This window comes from Pleuronectes platessa, chromosome 7 (genome assembly GCF_947347685.1).
Source record: "Pleuronectes platessa chromosome 7, fPlePla1.1, whole genome shotgun sequence".
NCBI classification, from domain to species: Eukaryota; Metazoa; Chordata; class Actinopteri; order Pleuronectiformes; family Pleuronectidae; genus Pleuronectes; species Pleuronectes platessa.
The window spans coordinates 23,201,708-23,223,584 of NC_070632.1; the positions used below are offsets into that span (position 1 = coordinate 23,201,708).

General features: G+C 41.2%; 1 protein-coding gene across 1 annotated transcript in view; it reads right to left on the reverse strand.

Annotated features, from left to right (window-relative positions):
* The window catches only part of si:ch211-272n13.3 (ankyrin repeat domain-containing protein 26), a 28,680-nt gene extending 13,277 nt beyond the window's left edge, over window positions 1–15,403 (reverse strand). The window contains exons 1-23 of the mRNA XM_053427129.1: window positions 14,918–15,403; window positions 13,958–14,246; window positions 13,172–13,286; window positions 12,876–13,049; window positions 12,484–12,590; window positions 11,108–11,245; window positions 10,746–10,906; window positions 10,106–10,142; window positions 9,952–10,021; window positions 9,824–9,875; window positions 9,539–9,735; window positions 6,916–7,096; window positions 6,091–6,152; window positions 5,913–6,012; window positions 5,584–5,682; window positions 5,030–5,088; window positions 4,882–4,951; window positions 4,742–4,786; window positions 3,289–3,537; window positions 3,086–3,193; window positions 2,941–3,011; window positions 1,575–2,495; window positions 441–550 (exon numbers count right to left, since the gene is read on the reverse strand). Coding sequence (XP_053283104.1) covers window positions 441–550; window positions 1,575–2,495; window positions 2,941–3,011; window positions 3,086–3,193; window positions 3,289–3,537; window positions 4,742–4,786; window positions 4,882–4,951; window positions 5,030–5,088; window positions 5,584–5,682; window positions 5,913–6,012; window positions 6,091–6,152; window positions 6,916–7,096; window positions 9,539–9,735; window positions 9,824–9,875; window positions 9,952–10,021; window positions 10,106–10,142; window positions 10,746–10,906; window positions 11,108–11,245; window positions 12,484–12,590; window positions 12,876–13,049; window positions 13,172–13,286; window positions 13,958–14,157 — 3,326 coding nt within the window. The 5' untranslated portion in view covers window positions 14,158–14,246; window positions 14,918–15,403. The remainder of the gene's footprint in view (window positions 1–440; window positions 551–1,574; window positions 2,496–2,940; window positions 3,012–3,085; window positions 3,194–3,288; window positions 3,538–4,741; window positions 4,787–4,881; window positions 4,952–5,029; window positions 5,089–5,583; window positions 5,683–5,912; window positions 6,013–6,090; window positions 6,153–6,915; window positions 7,097–9,538; window positions 9,736–9,823; window positions 9,876–9,951; window positions 10,022–10,105; window positions 10,143–10,745; window positions 10,907–11,107; window positions 11,246–12,483; window positions 12,591–12,875; window positions 13,050–13,171; window positions 13,287–13,957; window positions 14,247–14,917) is intronic.
* Between the last annotated feature and the right edge of the window lie 6,474 nt (window positions 15,404–21,877).

Genomic DNA, 21,877 nt, shown 5'->3' on the forward strand with positions numbered 1-21,877 from the left:
GGGCTCTTTCTTTGAACGTGCCATTGAAGAATAAGTTGCATACAAACAAGAGCATTACAGAGTCATCTAGAGACCACACACACGCCCCTTTTATACAGAGATCCAATTATATTGGTATTAGAAGACCCCTTGTTGAGCTTCTTTACACAGAACCATGCAACCTTATATTGCCGCCCTAGTGAGTTATTGTAAATAGAATAGTGGCTTCCTGGAATCAGAAGCGTTACATGTAAAACATAATGAGACCGTAAACAAAATGAGTAATAACCTAAAAGAGTAAATCAGATTTTTATATTTGTTAGAGTTGTGGAAGTTTTGTTTTGAAATTATAAAGGGGGATACATTTAACATCAGGGCTAACAAATGTACAATAGGAAGAAAAAACTGCAGGCTGCTGTTCCTGCTGAATAGCTCCAGTTAGTCTCAACAGGGATCCTAACCTGCTCTCCGGTTTCTCAGTACGCGGCTCTTCCTGGGTCATTCCACCAGTATCCCTGGAAGCACTGGATTTTTGCACCTCCGCTACAGTCTTTGTCATCTCTTTGCCAACCTGAAAAGACAAAGGCAAATATTTGATAACTCAACTTGTGACACTCATCCTAACTGGAAAGAGTCGGGGCCAGCCTTTTAAGATGCAGTTTGTGCGTGTACTTGCTCACTTTGTCATGCATAATTCAGTGTTACCCCTCCCATCGGAGACCTAACAACCAGTGTGCTTACTCTATTTGACATTTTCAGTCAGTCCCTAGGACGCACAATTCCATACACTACAATGCTCGTGTCAATCTGTAAAACTGAATTGTGCCATGTGAATAGTAAAACGCAAAAACTAGATGACGTGGAATTCAAGGGTTATTTTTGAATTCCTTGTGTCCTCAACACATCTTTAGCATTAGTTGTTGTTCTCTGTGTGAGTTAACATGTCAAATCATTTAGCAAAGAAAATGTAAATATCCTGTGTTTTCAGCAAAACTCAAAAAGCTGGCAAAAATAACTCTTGTCAATTTTAATACCTGAATGCATGATGACTCACTTAGTCACATCATGCATTAATAGAGAACAAATCACAACTGCACGTCTTCAAAGGCAAAGAAAGCATCACTTAGTTTGTACAACTTAAAGATACATGCAAAGTCCATGCATAATGACAGACAAGTCACAACTGGAGAACTCGCAAGACTTTCTGTAGTTTTGGAAAACAATCAAGAAATACTTTTGTCTACTACAAGTCAGTATCCAAAAGCTTCTTAAGCGCAGCTCAAATGATCTGCAGCAAAATTTAAACCCAGTTTTACATGTCTTAGTTAAGGAAACACAAAAAAAGCGTAAGAGAAACATGCGAGATTAGATCTTCTACTTGAAATCAAACCTAAAGAAAAGAAATATTAAGACATGACGGACAAAAACAAGACAATGAACTTTTAACATGAAAGGTGAGGTGATGATGCTCGGTCAGTTTGGCCCTTTGGAAACAGCTGATAAAAAAGAAATGAAATTAAGGACATGAATGAAAACAGAAAAAGAGAAAGAGAGGTGATCTAGAAGGGTCTATGGGAGGGGCGGCCATCGTCTACCTCTTTCAGGAGTTGGGCCTTTTCTTTCTCCAAATCCATGAAGACAACCTTCAGCATCCCTACCTCAAGTTTAAACCTCTCCAAGTCCTCCTCCAGCTCCTCGTCAGAGACACCAGGAATAGATGCTGAATTTCTTCTTATTAAGGGGGGGCAAGACCTAGTGGCCTCCTCACGATCCTCTTCTGAACCTACATTGTCCACCTCAGCTCCCTTTAGATCAGCAGTTTGGTCCTTTGAGATCAAGTCCAAATGTTGTTCGGTGCCATCCTTTGAAAATGAGCCAACTTTCAAGTCAGGTATAATGTGACCACCGGTAAAAGCTGTGGCCTCTCTGTAGCACTCTCTCTGTGCTGTGTTGAGTTGTGGTGAAGGAGACCTGCTCTCCTCCAGAGCATCATCAGTGAGTAGCTCTGGCTCCTGGTGCATGCTCCCGCCACTGACCGGAGGCGGAGCGAGCTGCATCCCATCTTCACACCGAGAGTTGCCAGGTGACTCTGTCGGTGAGTCTTCCAGTCCAGACTCCCTCTGCTCAGGTATGGTGAGAAGGATAGTACTTCTTGCTCTAGCGGCCGGGCGCAAAATTATTTCTCCTTCATCTTCATCACTCGACTCTTCTTCTGCAGAAGTAGATTCAGCTGTGGCCTGTTCCTCTTCTGCAGCATCTTCTGCAGAACATCTTGAATTAAACAGTTCCCCAAACTTCTCTTTTAATTCACCAGCCACATTCTTGAAGGTGGATTTTACTTCCCGTTTCTCCACCTCTACCCAGAGCTTCTCGTAGCGTTTCTCCCATGGGCAGTCTACACCTGCTCCTTCAGGACTGGGTTGATCTCTTAACTCATCACTGTTTTCTCCTACACGGCCTGATGGCCATGGTTTATTTAAACCTAACTCACATGTATCTCCTGTATCATCTTTCTCCTTTGATGGCATTGGTTGACAAGGAAAACACAACACACACAAGACAAAAACCATGTTTTGATTTTAAATGACATACACAACAACACTGACATGAACGTGAAGCCATTATCACTTTCTACTTTCGATGTTAGAAAATGTAATTACAGTATTATTTTTGAAACACATTAACCATTGACCACAACAAAAGTTAATAATCAGAGTTATCATTCAACAAGTGAAGTCAAAATCTATATTCACAAGCTGCAACTTCTTTGGCAATAAATTGAATCCGCCACATATGTTATACTCACACAGAAGTATTTACATATTTGCAGATATATACGGTATAAATGTTCTCATATGATTGGGAAAGCATGGGAGATGCTGTTTTGTCTGGGCCTGAACTTGATGAGGAATGAAAATATGTTATGATTGTGATACAAAGTATTTTTTTTGCATTTCTCACCTTGTGCTGAGGCCCGTCCACCTCTTGATCCGTTTGTCTGTCTCCTGCCACTGATGAAAGCTCAGGAGAACCTAGGGAGACAGAGTATCTTTATTAGAGGGCATGTGTGCACAAAGGCCAATTTAAAAAGAGCAGTGAGCCTTACCTGGTCTAACTACTGCCTGATGTTCAGATGTGTATTGCGACTGATTTTCAATTTTGTCCGTGATGGCAGAAGCAGAAGGTGCTACATCTTCTGGTTCCCAATCTGATTCTGAATGAGAGCGAATGAATGAGAGAAAAAGAAAATGTTATCCTATGTCTGTAAACTTATAAAATAAGAACATGAAAGGTCTTTTTACACTTTACCTTCTTCACTTTCTGGTTTCTGAGGCACCATCTTCCTTGCCCGAGGTTGAGGATGGGGTAAGAGTCGATGGGGTGTAGTGCTGAGGCTCCTCGGTGGTGGCGGGGGCGCTGCCTCAGTGACATCTTCATCTTGCTCCTTCAAAGCTGGATGGTTGCATTCTGGGAACTCATCGAGTCCAGGGGAGGCCATTTTACGACCTGGCAGCGTTCTCTTGCTTGCCGTACTGGCTGAGTCCCAGTCTGATGCATCTGTGACATTAACACAAGAAGCTCCAGGTTAATGAACACAGCCACGAACTACACAAGTGAGCATTTTAGAATATAGGACTAGAGTTTTGGTAGTCATTAATAAATGTGACTGCACTGACTCTAGTATCGGATTTGTGCAAACCTCCATTATACAATGCACTTTTACACGACGATGGGATGTGCTATAAAACTATTGTCGTAAACTGGGGTCTCAAAAAGGAACTATAGTTAACAGTCAATTAAATAAAGTTCTATTAATCTAATCAGCTAGTTTATATTTACCAACCTGGTTTTACAGCTTCAAGACGTGTGATGAAACAAACATACAAACAACAGAAAGGTCAGGCTTGCAAGCAAATGTATAACTCCCATCAAAAGCTTCAAACAGTCAGCAGCTCGTGCGTATTTAAAGGTTAAGCTTTCATTGAGTAGAGATGTCTTGTTAATGCTTATTAGGGCCCGAGCACTGACATCAAAGGTCAGGTGAGACCCTATTGAAATTGTAAGGATTATTATTATTCAGGCAAATGAATTGGCTTTTTGAGGGCTTTAACATGTTCAAATTCTTACCAAAATTGGTAGAAAGTTAGAAAGTGGTGAAAATGTACGTATTCTGGAGGAATTTTCAAAAAGCGTAGCAAAAAGGCACAATGGTGCCCCCTGAGATCCCCTGAACGTGTTCACATTGACCGATCTTCACAAAAATCGATACACAGGTGTATCATGACCAGACAAACAACAAAGTCTTAAGGTGCAATTGGAAAAACGTTACAGGAAGCCTGCTATTTTGCATTTAGTGGCCATTTTTGCCATATTCCACATTTTTTATTTAATATACTTGTACCAGGGCTTTCATCAGATCAACTTCAATTGGAAACACTTTTGTGTGTCCTTATTTTTGGAAACACTGCTTAAAAGCATTCATATTATCGTGTATTTGTCTGACTAGCGCCTCCGCTTGAATGTTTCCTCGAAAACAATTTCATGTGCTGCATGAACCTTCCGCCATATGCAGCAACCACATCATGATGCAACGGAACCACAATGCAGTTTGCAACATGTCAGCCCATTCAAAGTGAATGAGCAGTGATGCGTCCAACCCATACATTTGAGTCAGCGCAAAAAAATGTGAATGTGTAAGCATGGCTGTAAACCAATGCCGAATCAAAAACCACCACCCAAAAATTACTAAAACTTATTTTACCTTCAAGATCATCAACGTCACCCAGCCCAAGCTCTTCCATCAAGTCTGTAAAAGAGGAATACAGTAGTAAGAAAAAAACTCATTCTTCATGTAACTTAACCATTTGGAACTACACAAATATCAATTTTTTTTTAATTTACCTGTCTTTCCGCCATTATTGCCTTCAAGTTTGCTCAGAACACGAAGTGGTTCCCATTTTGGCTTTTCAGTCTGGTAGACAGGAAACATATTGTTACTTATTTGAACAGATCACAATTTTCTTTAATTCCATTTAGTTTCTGAACCCACCTCTTTCTGTGTAATTTCAGCTTTAGCATCATGTTCTTTTCCGATATCATCGTTTGCAACTACAGAAGAGAAAAGACATGTTAAGTTTGAGACGACACATTCAAAACAATCAACTCCTTCTCTGAGAAACAAAACATTGTTGTGATGAAGTTGGATGAGTTTGCCAGAACGTTGTGAAAACAAAGCATTCCCATGCAATTGTGCTCATGGGTTAATCAGCATGACAACAACATGGTTAGACAGCAGACGAGCATTTGGGTTCCCATGTTCTGGTTTTATTGGGGCACAAGTTGAGCATCAGCCAGGAATTCCGACAACACCTGTAGCCATGGGTTAATATTATTTAAGCCAAAAATTTAAAGAACCCCTAAAAAGCTGAAGTCGAACCTGTGGCCCTTTACCTCCCAAATTTGGGAGAAGGGGTTTATAGGTAGCAGGCGGAATGGAGTGGTGTGTGCTGCATGCATTTGTTTATAATGATCATGAAGTGATTGTCAGGTCTGGTATGATCAACATGCGGTTCTTCAGACCTTTGAGTCAAGACATGCATTTACCCTGGCTGCCTCGTGGCCTGTCTACACTCCTCCGAGGAACTAGAGCGACCATCTTATTGCCTCCTTCTCCTCTTAAAAATGAGGGAATATAAAACAAGTCTACAAAAGAAATGTAATATATTGTTCGCAAGGGTGTTTCTATAATGCATTTCAAATTCTACATATTTGCTGTATATAGAAAGGTTTAACCATTAACTACTGATATTAATACATGCATTAATGCAGATTTTCAAAGTTTAATAAGGTCATTGTTTCTGTAGCATGAAATGTTGCCTGGAATGATTTGATTGCTTTTAAAAACATAATGAAATTAAATAAAATGCACCTACTCTCTTTATTTTCTTCTTCAGCAGTGGACGTCTCTTCTTGATCCTGAGTAGGCAAGCTTTGTTTCTCCACCCGTGGCATATTGATGTCTTCAGAACGGGACTGGAAGGGTAAAATTGGTCTTAATGACAACACGTGTGTAACAAACATTTAATCCTACATTGTGATTCCTTACTGTACCTCAGAGTCCCAAGAATCTTGCTCTTCTTCTCCCTTCTCTAGACCCAGCTCAGAGAGGAAATCTATTCAACAAATGTAAACGAATTAAGCTGAAACTATTGAAAAGTATTGCAAATCAGTCCATTATATTTTGACAGGCACAACAGCTTCAGAATGAGAAACTGCAAGGAGCTTTTACCTCTCTGTGAGTCCCTCAAATTTTGATTTGACTGAAAGTCCTGGGGCTAAAAGTAAATCAATAAATGTCAAAATAATAATTTAATGTAACTTTCACTCTTATGTTAGATTTTTGTGACCAATATGACCAACTTGTTAATAAATTGTATTTCTTGATTAATGTTATTAATCATATAGTTTTATTTGCCCACACAGCAAGAACATCATTACCTGCATTTTTTTATTGCCATTCAATCAAACTAGTGAGGTGCAGATTGTAAACCTGTCAGTTTGGAATGGGCGGGTTGCTAGGTTTGTGATAATGGTGGTTGCAACTTTCACTCTGAAACTGTAAAAGGAACCTGCAGTAATTGAGCTGCAGCATTTAAAGACTGGCTGCAAGATTCAGATTAGATTAGCTTATTTTTTGGTTGATAATAGAAGTAGTAAAAGGAATGAGAACAGAGTCGTTTTTTTCAGATTATGTTTGATTCAAATCATAACTTTACTGCTCAGGAGGCAGATATTATTCTCATACAATTAAATAATGTAATTTTGCTAAATGAACTAACGCCGCGTCTATGTGTCTGAGTGCCACCATGTTTACTGTTGTTATTATATTAGTAGACACAACAGCTTTTCTGTGATGATAAATGATTTGCCACTGACCTCTTTTCTTATCTTTTTCTGTCTCCGGAACAGTTGAAGCTGCACCAACGGACTCTCCACTCTCAGCAGGCTGATCGTTTTCCTCTGACATGTCTCCTTCTTCCTCCTCCTCCTCATCATCATCTCCCACCTGCTCTTTGTCGTCATTATCATCATCCTCATCATCAGTGGAATCTTCTTTCTGTGTTAAAAAACATAGTTTAAAAATCATGTGGCATCTCTGATGAACAGAGAAGTGCTGAGCAAACCAACAATAATCATCTGAAAGCAAATGGCGATGACACAACTACATGATTTTTACAGTCCTCTTCTAGCAACCACATTACACTAGATAAACTGCCACTAGCACTAAAAACTATCTGTTGTATTCCTGATTTACCTGAGAGACACTGTCCTTAATGTTTTTGGACTGTTGATATATCATGCCTATTTTCTCTGCTTCATCAGGCGAGTCTAAATCAACATCGTCAATGTCAGTCTGAGGTAACACTGGATCAAAAAATGACTTCCCGTCATGCCTTTGGTCAGGAGTGAGCTCATCATCTTGATTTTGCTCTCCATCAATGTTGTGTGATGAGGCTCTTGTCCGGGAAACAATGGCACTTTTGTCCTCTAGTGGAACATATGCTGTTAATCTGACTGCGTGTTCCTCATCTGACTTCTCGCCTCCATCAAGCACGTTATCAGAACCGTCTCCCACGTCAGACACTTTGACTGTGGCGCTGGCAAAATCGTACTGCAACCGCTGGTCCAAGCTGTCAGAGTCCTCGCTTGACTCCTCGTCCATGGGGGGATCGCTTTTTATGACATTGACCAGCTTTTCTTCCTGGGGCCTGGTAGACTCATCATTTCCAACAATACCACATTTAGAATTTTCTTCATTGTTTTTATGTCCATTACCTACTTCGGTATCTTCCTCCAACTGCTTGTCCATTGCACTTGTAGGCCTCGATTTAGGTGACCTCGCACTGGCAGGGGTAGAAAGATTCTTCTCCAAGACGCCGCCCCTGTCCTCCACTTCATCCTTTGTCTTCTGCTTTTCTGACTCATCACTTTCATCTTCATCATCCCAGCTACTGTCATCACTTTTATCTTTTTCGAAGACTAATTTTCTCTCCATTTGTGATGACTCAATAATTGAATTGTGCTGCTCTCCAGTCTTGTTTTGTGTTACATTTGTTTTAGGAACTTTACCACCAACGACTTTACCTTTAGTGCAGGAGACATTATAATTTTCATCATTTTCAGAGGAAGAACTCCAATCTGATACATCTACTGTTGCTTTACCTGGTCTGCTTTTGGACTGATGGACTCCTGGAGAGGATTTAGGTTTCTCTACCATTTGCTTTGGCGAGACACATTTTGAAGATGGCACCACATGTGATGAAGAATCCCACGAGGTATCCGCATGGTCTTCATTCGACTGAGTTAATTTACTTTTCTCATTCGATGCTGCTGCTTCTTGGTGTAAATCTAATCCTTGAAAATCACTTTGCTGATCGAGCATCTCCTTCCTAACCTCATCTTCTTGTGGGAGATCATCGTCACTGTCCTCTAATGAAGACCCCCAGGACGACCTGCGTTTGTTCTCTTTGAGCACTCCTTCTTTTAATCCAGTATCGTCTTCAGCATTAGAAGCACTGTGTGTATTTTCTGCACAAACCTCAGATAACATCTTTTTTTGATTATCAAGTACAGAGCTGCAACCAAATCCCACTGTTTGATTATCCTCGTCATTGTCACTGTTGTTCCTCACTGTATCACCACTGTTGTGTTTCTTGCTCCAGGAGTCATCATCAACATTATCCTTTTCCATTTCTCTCTCTAACTCTTCCTCCTTAATCTTGCAAGGTGAAAGAGTCTCTGTGCCATGCCTGGTTGGGATACGACCTCCTGTTGAACCCAGGAGGAAAAGTTTGTTTTGGTCTGATGACCCAAGGCTGTCATCCTCATCAGAGAACTTAGCCTCGACCCTAATGGCTGACACAACACAGTCGTCCTCCACATTTAATGTTTTTAGCCTTGCAAATTTTGGAGTTCCAACTGGGCAGACAAGGCCGGTATTCTGACTATCTGTTTTGGCATCTTTCTCTGAGGCATCTCCTTTATCAGGTGTAGTTCCATCGCTGTAAGAGATGTCAGTGGCAGGTATCTTCTGACCATCAGCATCGTCAATAACGTCAAGGGCACAAGCAACAAAGGGTTTTAGGATGTCTTCATATTCAGAAGTCTTGGCCTGGACAGCAGCCCCACAGTTGATGTCATCCTCCTCACTTTCATTCTCTTCTTCGTCCTCTTCATCATCTTCTTCATCACTTTCCTCATCGTCTTCTTCATCGTCATCCTCTTCCTCCTCTTCTTCTTCATCCTCTTCATCATCATCATCGTCGTCATCTTCTTCTTCTTCTTCCTCCTCCTCCTCCTCCTCTTCCTCCCCAGAGTCCTCTGCTTCAGGGCTGCCCTCATGAAAGTCTGAAGTTCCTTTACTGCTTGATGGTTGCTCTGAGTCTTTGCTTTCCCCCTGCTCAGCTACCCTGTCTGCTTATTTTGGGGAATTCAAGACAAAAGGAGAGAAAGATGTCACAGAAATGCAGCACGCAAAGCTTAAACAGAATTATTTTACCTCTCTGTAGCTAGAAAGAGGGGTGGAAGTCATCTTGGGATCTTTTGAAAGGAAGGAAATGGGAGTGGGATCTACAGGTTTCTGCAGAGCGTTGCTGGATGGTAGGGTTTTTTGGAGGGATGGGATTCTCTGGACTCTACTTTCGCTCTCTGGATCAGATTCTGAGCCGCTCAAGGATCTGTCAAGCAGTGCAGAAGCTATAGGGTAGGCAGGGACAAAAGATTACTATATAAACTACAGTGTTGACACAGAACAAAGAAGTGAATGTTGAAGGATTATATGTACCTTCTCCCTTTTTAGATGCAATCATTCTGCTTAGGTTAACTTTTTGTGGTTTCTGAAAGACAGCACAAGTGATGGTCAGAACATAATTTAGGGACAAAAAATACTAGGAAAGGGCGGGTAGCACCAACCTTTCTGTTTAAAACCAATTCGTCATCATCTTCAGATGAAGGCCATTCATCAGAGGCACTTTTTGAAACCCTAAGGAGGGAGCAAGAATGGTTTGAGCTGGTTAAATCAAATTTAATTGGAAGTTGCAGATCAGAAGAACAAGACTGTGCTCACCGACTTAGTGACTCTGACTGAGAATTGTCTTCAAAACCTGAAACAAAAAAGAGGAATCAAAATCAAATCAAAAAACAGCTTCTGTTAGTATTAAAACATTCAAATTGCGACATCTTGAGAGGATCTAAATTTTAAAAAGCTGAAAAAGTATTGGACACAAAGCACTACAATCTAGGCCACATAGAGAAGTATTTCCTAAACCAGTGATTCTCAACCAGGGGTCACCACATCATTTCTAAAATTACATATTTTGATCTGTAAGTTTTTTTTACATTAAATTAAACTTTGGGTTTAATAATTATAGTGTGGCCAAAAAACACATCCCATTTTCCCATCTGATCAAATAGGAGCTGAAGAATGACAACAGTGAGTGACAGAAAAAAAAAAATCTAAATTCAATAGGTTCATTTCGGCTGACTATACTGGTGGGTTGCAACTCAGAAAGGTTGAGAACCACTGTCCTAAGCTCATCTACATCAAGTAATACCTCCCCCTGCTTCATTTGCTCCATGCCCTAGATCCAGTCAAGAGGTAATGCATGAGGAATGAATGAAATAATCAGAGTCAATAATGAATAGACACAATAATATCTTCACACTACTGGCATTTACTGTTACATAACAACAACCTGCACGCCTACCATCGTTGTCAATGGCTGGTCCTCCCAGAGAGAAGCCTGCTTCCACATCTTGGAAAGGACTGCCTATTGCCCTTTTCTTCTTCTTCTTGCCCGCTGCTTGGTGTGACAGGGAGGGGCCATCGCTCCTCTGGGTGCCATGCTCAATGATCAGGTGGGAACAACTGCAAGATAGGCAAGACACTGAGGATGTCATAATGTCACATGCCTCCATATGCTGCTGTGTTTTCAGGTGTGTAAATGTGATAGTAATCTGAGAGAAAAATGCGATGAATAAAACTGTAAAAAATTATCCTAAAAAGATCATTGTTTTGTATCAGAAATCCCGAACCAGGGAAATAAGTGCAGAGAAAAGAGCAGCTTACGGATGGTGCCCATTCATTCCTGCGTAGTCATCAGCTGACCATCCTTTGGTATCCTTTAGTGTTGTATTTGCGTTGAACCGCAAGAGGAGTCGCAACATAACGATTTGTCCATTGCCAGCAGCTATCATTAATGGGGACCTGCAGATAAAAATCAATGTGAATAAGAGACCATCTTGAGTTTGGTTTACGACAGGGGTTCTCAAACTTTTGCAAGCTGGGCCCCCAAAGCTGGTTAGGGGTAGTTGGGGCTGTGCTAGGCAATGGTTCCTATCAAAACGAACAGTAAACAATGTAGACAGGGACAGCACAGAATAGTATTCAAGTGCTGGTGTTTTATTTGTTGCAACACGGTGGATGATTGAAGATGGAAACGGTAGGTGTTAAGGAGGAAAGGGCTAGCTGCAGTTGGAAGAAGTTAGATAGCTAGAAGGCTAGCTCTTGGGGCCATGAGCTTTCTAAAAAAGACTGTGGAGCAAATTACTCCTTAGAATAGGCTACGAATAGGCCTGCTGCAATACAGGAAGGTATTACTAAGGAAGGAGTGAGACTGTTTATAAAGCAATGAATATCTGAATGATAGAGGAAACAAGAGCAATCGCACAAACTCTGCAGGGTGTCGTCTCAGTGAGGGTGAGCGCTGACCATGCTTTCAGTTACTTTTATACTCGGAAGCGTACGTGCAACTCGCGTTTAAATGATAACACTCCTCTTTTGATTGGTGGATCAGGAATGAAACAGTATTTGATTTGTTTGTGTCAGTCAAGCCCCTAGCATTTCGCTACTGAGGGAGCTTTCCCTAACCAATGAGAGGTCGTCTGTCTTTTTTTTTGTTCTTTTTTTGTTTTTTTGTCTGTGACATTGCGCTCCCCCTGGAGAGTGTCCGCGTCCCCCCAGGGGGGCGCGCCCCCCACTTTGTCAACATGTAGATGGACGTGGTTCTCATTCTGATCCACGATTAGTAATTGCAACATTGTTACACGAGTGATGATGGATAAGACCAGAGCATTCTTCAACCTCTGCTTTCATTTTGACCTTAACTCAAACAAACACCTGTAAACATCTGCCCAACTACTCACAAACACACAGATAGTGCACCGTTTCCTCTCCACTTCAACAGTCAACAATTGAGATAGTCTTCACTTTCCAGCTTGAAACCAACACTTACCTTTATTCATATCTACCAACCAAAAACCATCACTTTGCCCAAATGGGACAGGGGACAAAGCGTTTGTCCCCAATTAATTGGGCTTTAGTCTAAAATTTGTCCCCAAGACAGTCAGACAGACACACACACGAGAACCATACCAGCCCCGCTGTCACTGCTGTTAAAAAATGAATAAGCAACATTCAAATTATTAGATATTTATAATTGTTACCTTTGGTCTTGGTCCAGCAAATTCACATCAGCACTCTCGTTGAGGAGGAACTCAGCCATCTCAATATGGTCCTCGCGGACTGCCACAGTCAAGGGGGTAAATCCCTCCTAGAGAATGTATTACAGTCAACAACGTCAAGAAATGGAGACGTGTCATCAGAATAGCAATACCTCATCCTTTGTGGAATTAATAAATGATTACATACATACAGAAACAAAACATGTAGATTGTTTTTCTGAATATCCTTCATTTACCAGACCTTTACAGAAGCCTGCTGACATCTACTCACAATTCATATAGTTTATCTGACACCATGATATTAACTGTGACTGTCCTAACGTATGGCTTATAGCTGACAAATAGAGCTGTTGTGGATAGAAAGACAGAAGCACCTTGTTTTGGGCGTTGATGTTTGCCTCATGCTGCAGCAGCAGGATTGCGAGGGAGATGGATGGGATGTTTGCTGATAAATGCAGGGCTGTATTGCCATTGATGTCCACCAGGTTAGGGTCGGCATGATTCTCCAGCAGCATGCTCACACATCGCTCATGCTGGCCCTGCACTGCCTGATACCGTCAGGAATACCGAGTAAGGCAAATACAGCTTAACACAATGTAGAAAGATTATCATCAAAAATATTTTTCATTTAATTGCGATTCAGCCTTCAAATATCATCATCCAGCATTACCTTCATTAAGGCAGATCTATTTTGATTGTCACATAGGTTGAGCTTGGCTTTGGTTTCGACAAGGAATTGCACCACCTCCACATGTCCACTGGCACAGGCGATATGTAGTGCAGTTCTGTAATAGTAAAGCAGAGAGATTCTTATATTCAAGTATTCATGCTGGACAGGATCTCCTGTTCTATTGCAGAGTTACACTGCAGAGTTTGACATACTACAGTATATATCATGGGACTTTTTATTTGATTATGTTGATCATTGTCACATTCTATTATATTCATATGACTAACACTTTTCTCTGAAGAGATATACAATAGGTCCATTATTTGAGACAAAATCCAGAGATGACTTGAGTGATAGTTACTGGTATACAATGCTTATATGCAGTTACAACAATCACGTTATACAACTTGTATGGTTTAATTTGCAAATGAGTTGATTATATATAGTTATATAGGTATTGGGCCATAGAACATTTGACAGATTCTGACATGTTGAGCACCTATCATCTTTTTCTTTTTACAAGCTATTCAAAAAATTGAGGGGGGGGGGGGGGACCAATTTGACTGTATATTTTCAAAGAAAGCCTTTAACTATATCTCTTGATTTAAAGGATTTAGTTGTCTGTTATGGAATTCTAAAATACACTGATAAAAAATTATGTATACACGCAAATGAGATAAAACAACACCATTTCATAAAATATCCTATATAGATCTATTTTAAAAGAACTATTCACCCAAGACCAACTTTGAAGGATGTGACAACAGCTGCTTTATTCCCACATACCTGTTCTCCTTGTCAAGTTGATTGACATCGTTCTTTTTCGCAAGCTGCTTCAACTTTGCCACGTCGCCCGTCCAGGCAGCCTTGTGAACCTTCCCCAGGTCCTTCTCTTTCAGTTCATAGCCAAGGGAAAGCACACTACCGCTGTCAGGTGTACCGGACGGGTGTTTCTTTTTCTTAGTGAAGCTGAATATCTTCTTCATCGTGCACAGCAGCACAACACTGCATCAGCACCTCCACTACCTGCCACTCATCTGGGGCTGGAGGATCACCGGGGTAGGCTGTCCCATCCCTAAGAATAAGACGTGCAAAGCGGATTAGAAGCCTATAAGGCTGTGCAGGGGGCACTGCGGTTTGCTATATATAAGACAGAACTGAGTACCAGAAATACTGCCCTCCACACGGTAATTTAAACTGACGTAATGCTGGTTTTAAACCATACAAAACCACAGATCGGGTGCATGTAAAAGGGAAGCAACATGCATGAGGTTTGAGTATCTAATTACTGAAGGTAAACACAGCCGTCATGCTAACAGCTGTGTTTCAGTGCATGCTAAGCTACACGTAGCCTGGTTTTCTGGACCATACCTCACAAGACGTCCTCTTCCGCGTCTGTTGCTCCTGGGTTTGATAAAACATGTCAGCGACGCATTGCTTCAGTGTTTTAACATGCACAGAGCCGATCATGGCCACATTAGCTTCCGATAACACACAGGGTTGTTCATTTGCACGTAGCGTTATAGCGTGTGGCGTTGTTACCATGGTAACTGAATGTACAAATGGCAGGCCAGCGTTCCCAGTCTGAGGTTCGTCCTCTTTGCTGGTGTTCAGAGCTGTGCAAACATCGTGTTGTGTGGGGAACAGACCCACATCTCAAACCTCTGTGTCGAAGGAGGAAGACCCCGAGCTGCTGTCAACCATCCTTATATTTACGAGCGTTTGTTGCCTAGCAACATCACCTACCTTCGGCGGACTCCGCGCTGCGCCTCCCACGTCGTCACTTTGCGAACGATGCAAACCGCCACATTTAAAACAGGACTCAGATCAGAGCCGAGCACCAACAGGGAGCCGTGGCTGCAGCGCTGAGACACCGCTCTTGATCTACAAGAGACTTCGGCTCAAAGACATCTGTCCTGCTCCTCCAGCGACAGAGCAGCGGCCCCTGGCTAACCTCGGTGTAACGAAAGTAGCCCTGCTAACTTACTGCTAATTAGCACAGGATTTAAATCAAAGCTGAGCTGGCTGATACGTTACTCAGCACGATACGTTTGAAAGCCGTACACATGTAGTGGAAGTATGCTACCACAACTCGGGCTAGCACTTGCAGTCTAACAAACAGCAGTATCTAAACTCGAACACTGACCTGTTGATTGTCTGAATCAGAGTAGTTTCACAGGGCTAAAGCTAAGGAGCATTCGCTCAGAAGAAAACCATGCTAGCTGTTGGGATTTCGGTGAGCCAATCAGAAACGGGTTCCCGCTCCCGACTGCTTAACCTGACCAATAGGAGGCTGCGGAGTGTTAAAGGTTGGTTTACGGGACACAGACGGACGCTGTTGTCTGCTTGAGATGACAGAGCCCTGGAGAAGAGTCACAACTTTACCACTTGATGGAGACATTTGTCCTGGAATAAAAAGATCCCCGGCACCAATTCACAAGTCTGAGGCATAAAGGAGAGGAACTTTATTATGATCAGTGTATTATGAATTCAGATAGACTCATGCATGGCAACAGACAAAATACAAAAGGCCCAAAATTCTCGTTGTTGTGGCACGGGTTCAGACCTTTGACTTCAGCTGTTTTTGGGGTCAACAATAAGCCTATAAACTACAATGTTATGGAACACGAGGAGATAACAAACATATATAAATAATACCATTTATATATGGGCACTGGAGCCCCACAGTGTTGTGTGCTCTCTCCTCTCCTCTTCTCCCTCTACACCAAGGGCAGACTGCAGCGGATCATCCGGTCAGCTGAGAAGGTCATCGTCTGTGACCTGCCGGCTCTCATAGATCTGTTCCACTCCAGGACCAGTAAGAGAGCAGGCAAGATCATTGCTGATCCTTCCCATCCCGCTCACCACCTGTTCCAGAGACTCCCGTCCGGAAAAAGGTTCCGGGCCATCAGGACTAAAACCTCGCGTCACCTAAACAGTTTTTTCCCCATGGCAGTGGGGCTCACAAACAAGCCCCCTGCATCATACTGACTCCGCATCACACTGACTCTGCTAACCCCCCCCCCCCCCCCACCCTTGCACATAATTTATAACTCTATATTACTGGCACTATTACCAATCTCTGCACCTTAAAACCGCACGTAACTCTTTAACAGTATATATATATATATTTTTTTATATTGTTATATTGTTCGATATTGTGTTTTTTAATTTGTTGTTTGTAAAGTGCACCAACCACACCAAGGCAATTTCCTGTATGTGCAAATATACACGGCAATAAAAAGAATTCTGATTCTGATTCTGATTCTGAACTAGCAGTATTGGGCTGGCAAATATCACTTCTGCCCCAATGATCAAAGTTTGCCAACAAAATCTAAGTTTTACAATACTATGCAATAGTCTCAATCTTTCAAAGATGCTCGGGTGATAGATCTTCAGATGTTTTCTCAAACAATTCAAAAATGTAAATAATCCCAACCATTTCAAAGTTTATGAATAAGAATCATCTAGGAGCGTTTCTTTATTTCCAAACAAAGAGAGTATTATTGAGTCCATGTACTTTAGACTCCAAAATCTCTGGTTACCAAAAGAAATCTTCTTGTTACTATTGGGAATACAATTACAGCCCTCACAGGAAGAATTCACTGTAAATATTAATGTGACTGCTCTGCATGTCCACTTGCAACAGTTGTTTCAATTAAGGTTGATGATTCCAACTAAGTGTCTCACCATCGCAGGATCTAAAATAAAAAACAGACCTTATAACTGGCCTTATTCAGGTGCTGTACAATGTTATGTCTTAATGAGATTCATAGCAGTACTGAACATTGTTCTAGACATCATTAAACTGGCATTAAGCTCTTTTTAACCTCCACCGGAACACAGCCGCTCAAAATGGCGTTATACTGCAGCAGACTATGGTTGTGACACGATTGACAGAAATTTAACTTTACGTAATCATCATGTCTCTGTGTTTTAAAGATTCAGAGGAAGAGAGGGAACTGATGGTAATGGTCTAGTCAATCTAGTCTTGATGACCTCTCAAAGCGCTTTACAGTACAGTTTTGCATTCACCCATTCACACACACATTCATAAAGTGCATCTATTATCAGCACTTTTGTTGTTCTATGAGGGGTAACTCGGGGTCCAGCATCTTGCCCAAGAACACTTCGGCATGCAGATGGGAAAGACTGGGGATCGAACTACCGACCTTCAGGTGGGAGGACGACCGCTCTACCCCTTAGCCACAGCCGCTCTGATGCTGTAGATAAAACAAATGAGATAAATATAATCAAATACAATAATCTTCAGATAAACAAAACGAATACAACAGATAAAAAATGTAATTCCTTTTTTGTAACACACTGCCTAACTTTCCTATTAAATAACATAACAAGGATTTTGATCATAATAGAGATGATATCTGGAATCAACACTCAATAATAACCTATACTTCCGATGTTAATTCTGGAAGCAGGGATATTTTTTATCCAGTAATCAATGAGTCAGAGTCAATTCAAAATGCCAGACGCCAGTGACCAACGATCCATTAACCAACCTCAATGACAGCTCCATTGCAGTCGAGATGCCAGCCACATCATGCATGCAATCAAATTACATGATAAGAATAGCAAAATATATGATTTGGATTCTGCTCTGTTCTAAGCCAAACGAGAAAATGATTCTAAACCATAGAGTGTTTGTTTAACACATTGTCAAGTTAACGCTTGTTTTTATCTTTTTTTTTATCTAAACAAAATGGTTTGTGGGTTAACTATGTCTCAAATTAGCTTAATAGATTTACTTAAAAAGCCTCTGTTTGATTTTGTTAATTTTCATTCTCCCTTTAAGACCCTAACAAATAATGGAATTTATTGCGATACTTTTGACGTTATATGTCTTTTGTGACTTAAAAGACATCTATGCTACCCTAAATCCCTCCTCCACCTGAACATAGGCTACAGATAAGACAGCCAACTTCACCAAGGTTGTGCTTGTATCATTGACTGCTTGGTTATGTTTTCTTTGGCTTTAGGTGGTTTGTCTGCTATTTAGCAAAATTACAGAAAACGACTTAACGAATTACCAAGAAACGTGGTGGAAGGATGTTGTTTGAATCAGGGAAGAAACCATAACATTTGAGAGTGGACCCAGCATTTCTGTTACAAGGAGCTTAAATAAGGAACATTTAAATAATTGTCCCCTATTAAAAGATAGAATGATTTATACCTTAATTAGGAAAACATCACAAACTGTTCTTGTAATGTCTGCAAAAAACCCAGGGTGATGAAGGAGATATTATGAGAACCACAAGAATCCGCCTTCCACTCTATGATAATAATTAGTTAATCCACAATATGGGTTTTTGTAGAGGGTGGCTCTCTACCTCCAAAGTCTCAAATTATTTGGATGACTCCATCATGTAGTGTTGTTAATGCACCATAATCTCTGTTCTCTGCCTCATGTGGATAATTCATTTTATTTGTTTAGATTCCCATTTGGTCCAAATCCATTACAATTATTAAAAATATCTTCACGAATTTAACAGCTGGATCAGGTTATCCAATGTTTTTCACTTAGCATAAACATGGCTTTATCTTGTCTGTGATTCATGTTTAATTTTGTATAATAAGGCCAACGCAATATTCACTAACTAATTCTTAATCATTAAACCCAAACATGCACATTCTTACCTCCTCGTCCATCCTGATAAGAACTTTGATCCTCACTCACTACATCATCTTATGGCTTAAATTTGATGTGTAAAGTACAACCAGACCATAGAAGTCTCCGAGGCTTTAGGTCAAGGTTAGTACTAGATAGTGTTTTGAGATAAATGTTAACATCGGCCTGTTAACTAACTGGTATGTTTACAATGTGCACCATCTCAGTTTGGCATGTGAGAATTTTAGCACATGGACATTAGCAGAAAAAAAGGTGCGGTTAAGACATGTGGTAATTTTTGCAGATATTTCCACGGCAGCTGGTGCGATCATTAGCACCGTCAGCTCACAGCAAGATGACCCCTGTTTGACTCCCAGATCTCGGCTCTGCCTGAGCTTTCTCCAGCTACTCCGGCTTCCTCCCATGCAGACAAAGATCTCTCTCTATCGGCCCTGGTCCTGTCCAGAGAGTGACCCACCTCTTGCCCCTCTCTAGAATAAGCAGTATAGATAATGGTTGGATGGTTTTACACAAATTATTTGAAATATGTCAACCCTGACCTGATGAAGGCACTGAGATGTGAAGTCAAAGAATGAGCAAAGTCATTTTGTGGGGGACATGAATGATGCTATGGTCTCACTGCAAATCACCCCATAGTGGAGCATGGCTCAAAGGTAAATATCACATCACTCCTCTACTGTCGGATTTAAACACACATTTTAATATGTGAACGAACTTACTGTAACACACAATGTAGAAATTCTGTTCAGTGTTCACAGCTTTGCATTAAAACAGGACAGGAATTTATTCTGCCAATGTAAATTTGATTTTCACATACATGCAAGATGCTAAATGAAAAATAAAGCAACCCAATGCCATCCTATTTACCTGACAGTGTTTACACAGTAACTGCTTGAACATGAATTTAGTAAACTTCCATACTGATCACATCCTGTGAACACACACACCTTTCCTGTCCAAACACTGGTGCACTGATGGAGCCGTGCGCTGCCTCACAAGACTCTTTCCTCACAGGGAGCTAATCAGCACCACATCGAATTGACTGACAGTCAACAAATGTCCTCTCGTATGGAGCTGTGAAAGGTGGTAGTGTTAATGGGGGCTCTGAGCCTTGAGGGTGGAAGAAAAACAACATTGACATATGAATTCCGGATCAGTAGCCCAGCCTGCATTTGTGGCAGATTGTCCATAAACACTTCTCAACAATTCTTTTTTCAATTGAGCATAATCTTTCATGTTCAATGTTAATCTTTACAGCATTTATCACCCTGCTTTTTTCCTGCATAGGGACACTGACTCTCAACTTCCCTCACAACTAGAGTCATAAACATGTCATATGATGTTTACGTTTCCTGCAATTTAACCGTCTGTGACTTCACTACATGCCTGCATTTCCTTGGTGGCACATGAGTGTTACAAATTAGTGACCTGAACGGGGGCATAATTGTGAGACTGTGGATTTTTCTTAGTCTGAGGCGAATGGGTGTTAAGCAGGAGGAAGTCAATAATGTCCTTTATCAGCTTTGCATTAGAAAGGCATTTGTGGTATGGTTAATTTAAACAACTCAGGTGGCTTCAGAGTTAGGGACACTTCATTTTTGGTTCTGGATGGAGGAAGCATTAAGGAAGTGGATGCAGAAATATCCACTTCCACAAATTGTTTCTTATTTCTCTAACCCTGACCCAAAGAATGCATGGAAGGATATACTATGAATACTCATGTATATGACATATGGTGAAATTCAGGGCAAAGACTCATCTGCAGGGCATATTGGGAAATAATGAAAGTAAAGCAGGGTCCTTCAAGGGGTAAGCTACATCAATGTATCCATGATATGGTTAAATGCTCTTTTCAGTGTCAATGGTATAGACTTGCTGCATTCAAAATAGTGTAGATGTGTAAACTGTAACTGTACATGACAGAGGAGGAAAACGTTTTGACTTGAGCTACCACATCTAAATTGTTTGGGCCCTGACCCTGGCTCAGTCATGTTTGTGGTTAGAGGCTGTAAATAGCTTCATAAATCTGACATGTTCAACTCCTTTTACCACTTACATTGAAGTGGCACTTCGATTGCTTTTACTGTTTACAGCACAAAAAGCACTTTGGGCTCTAATTTACACCTGACACAAAGTGGCACTAAGCACTATGATAGTTTCAGACTAATGCACTTGTGACTATTATGTCCAGAGGTCACAATGTTTAAATAGCAAAGTCTTGTGTACCTGTAAGTATTGTTGGTGCATTGCCATCTTAAAACACAACTGACCAACAAATTGACCAACTCCACCATTTTTCCACAGTATGAAGCTAGGTTTGGTAATCGTGGGAAAGCTTTGTTAATGCTACACTTAACACAATTTAACTGATACATCCCACCACCCCCCTCTCATCAAATCAACGAGCCTAGAACAACTTTTCCGTGACTTGCTCAGTAACATCTGGCTATTACTCCTGAATCAGTGGTGTATGCCTCTCCAGTTTAACAAAACTATATATAGTGAGAGTGAATGCTGCAGTATGCTACTCCGAATCCGTTACGGACGGACGGACGGATCCGACGGACACTTTTTCATTTATGGTTCTCCGAAAGCTGTGGGTGCTGAAATCAAATCCACCGCCAGAACAGTAGGTGGCGCAATGGAAGACGAGCTTAGAGAAGCCTAACTCATGAGTTCTATATATACAGAAGAAGTCCAAGTTTTTTATTTACCTCCTCCCGGCTTTCCTCACACACATTGAACGATGGCAACTAACGGACAAAGGCTGTTGATGGAGATGGAGCTGCATGACATGGGAGAGGAATTGCTTGTAACGTATTTTATGAGATGAGAACAACAATAGAAGAGGAGACGGAGGGAATGAAACAGGAAGTGTTCTGTCCGGAAATGTGTTATTCCGGATAATGACGTTGTGCGTAAATGATGTCGTTAGCGGACCAATCACAGCCAAGGGCTATCCCTAGGCTCTTCGAAAATGCCGAGGGATAGTTAGAAAAAATCTGAGGTACATGAAGAGCTCTCCGATGTGCTCGGAGAGGGCGTTCCACGGATACACC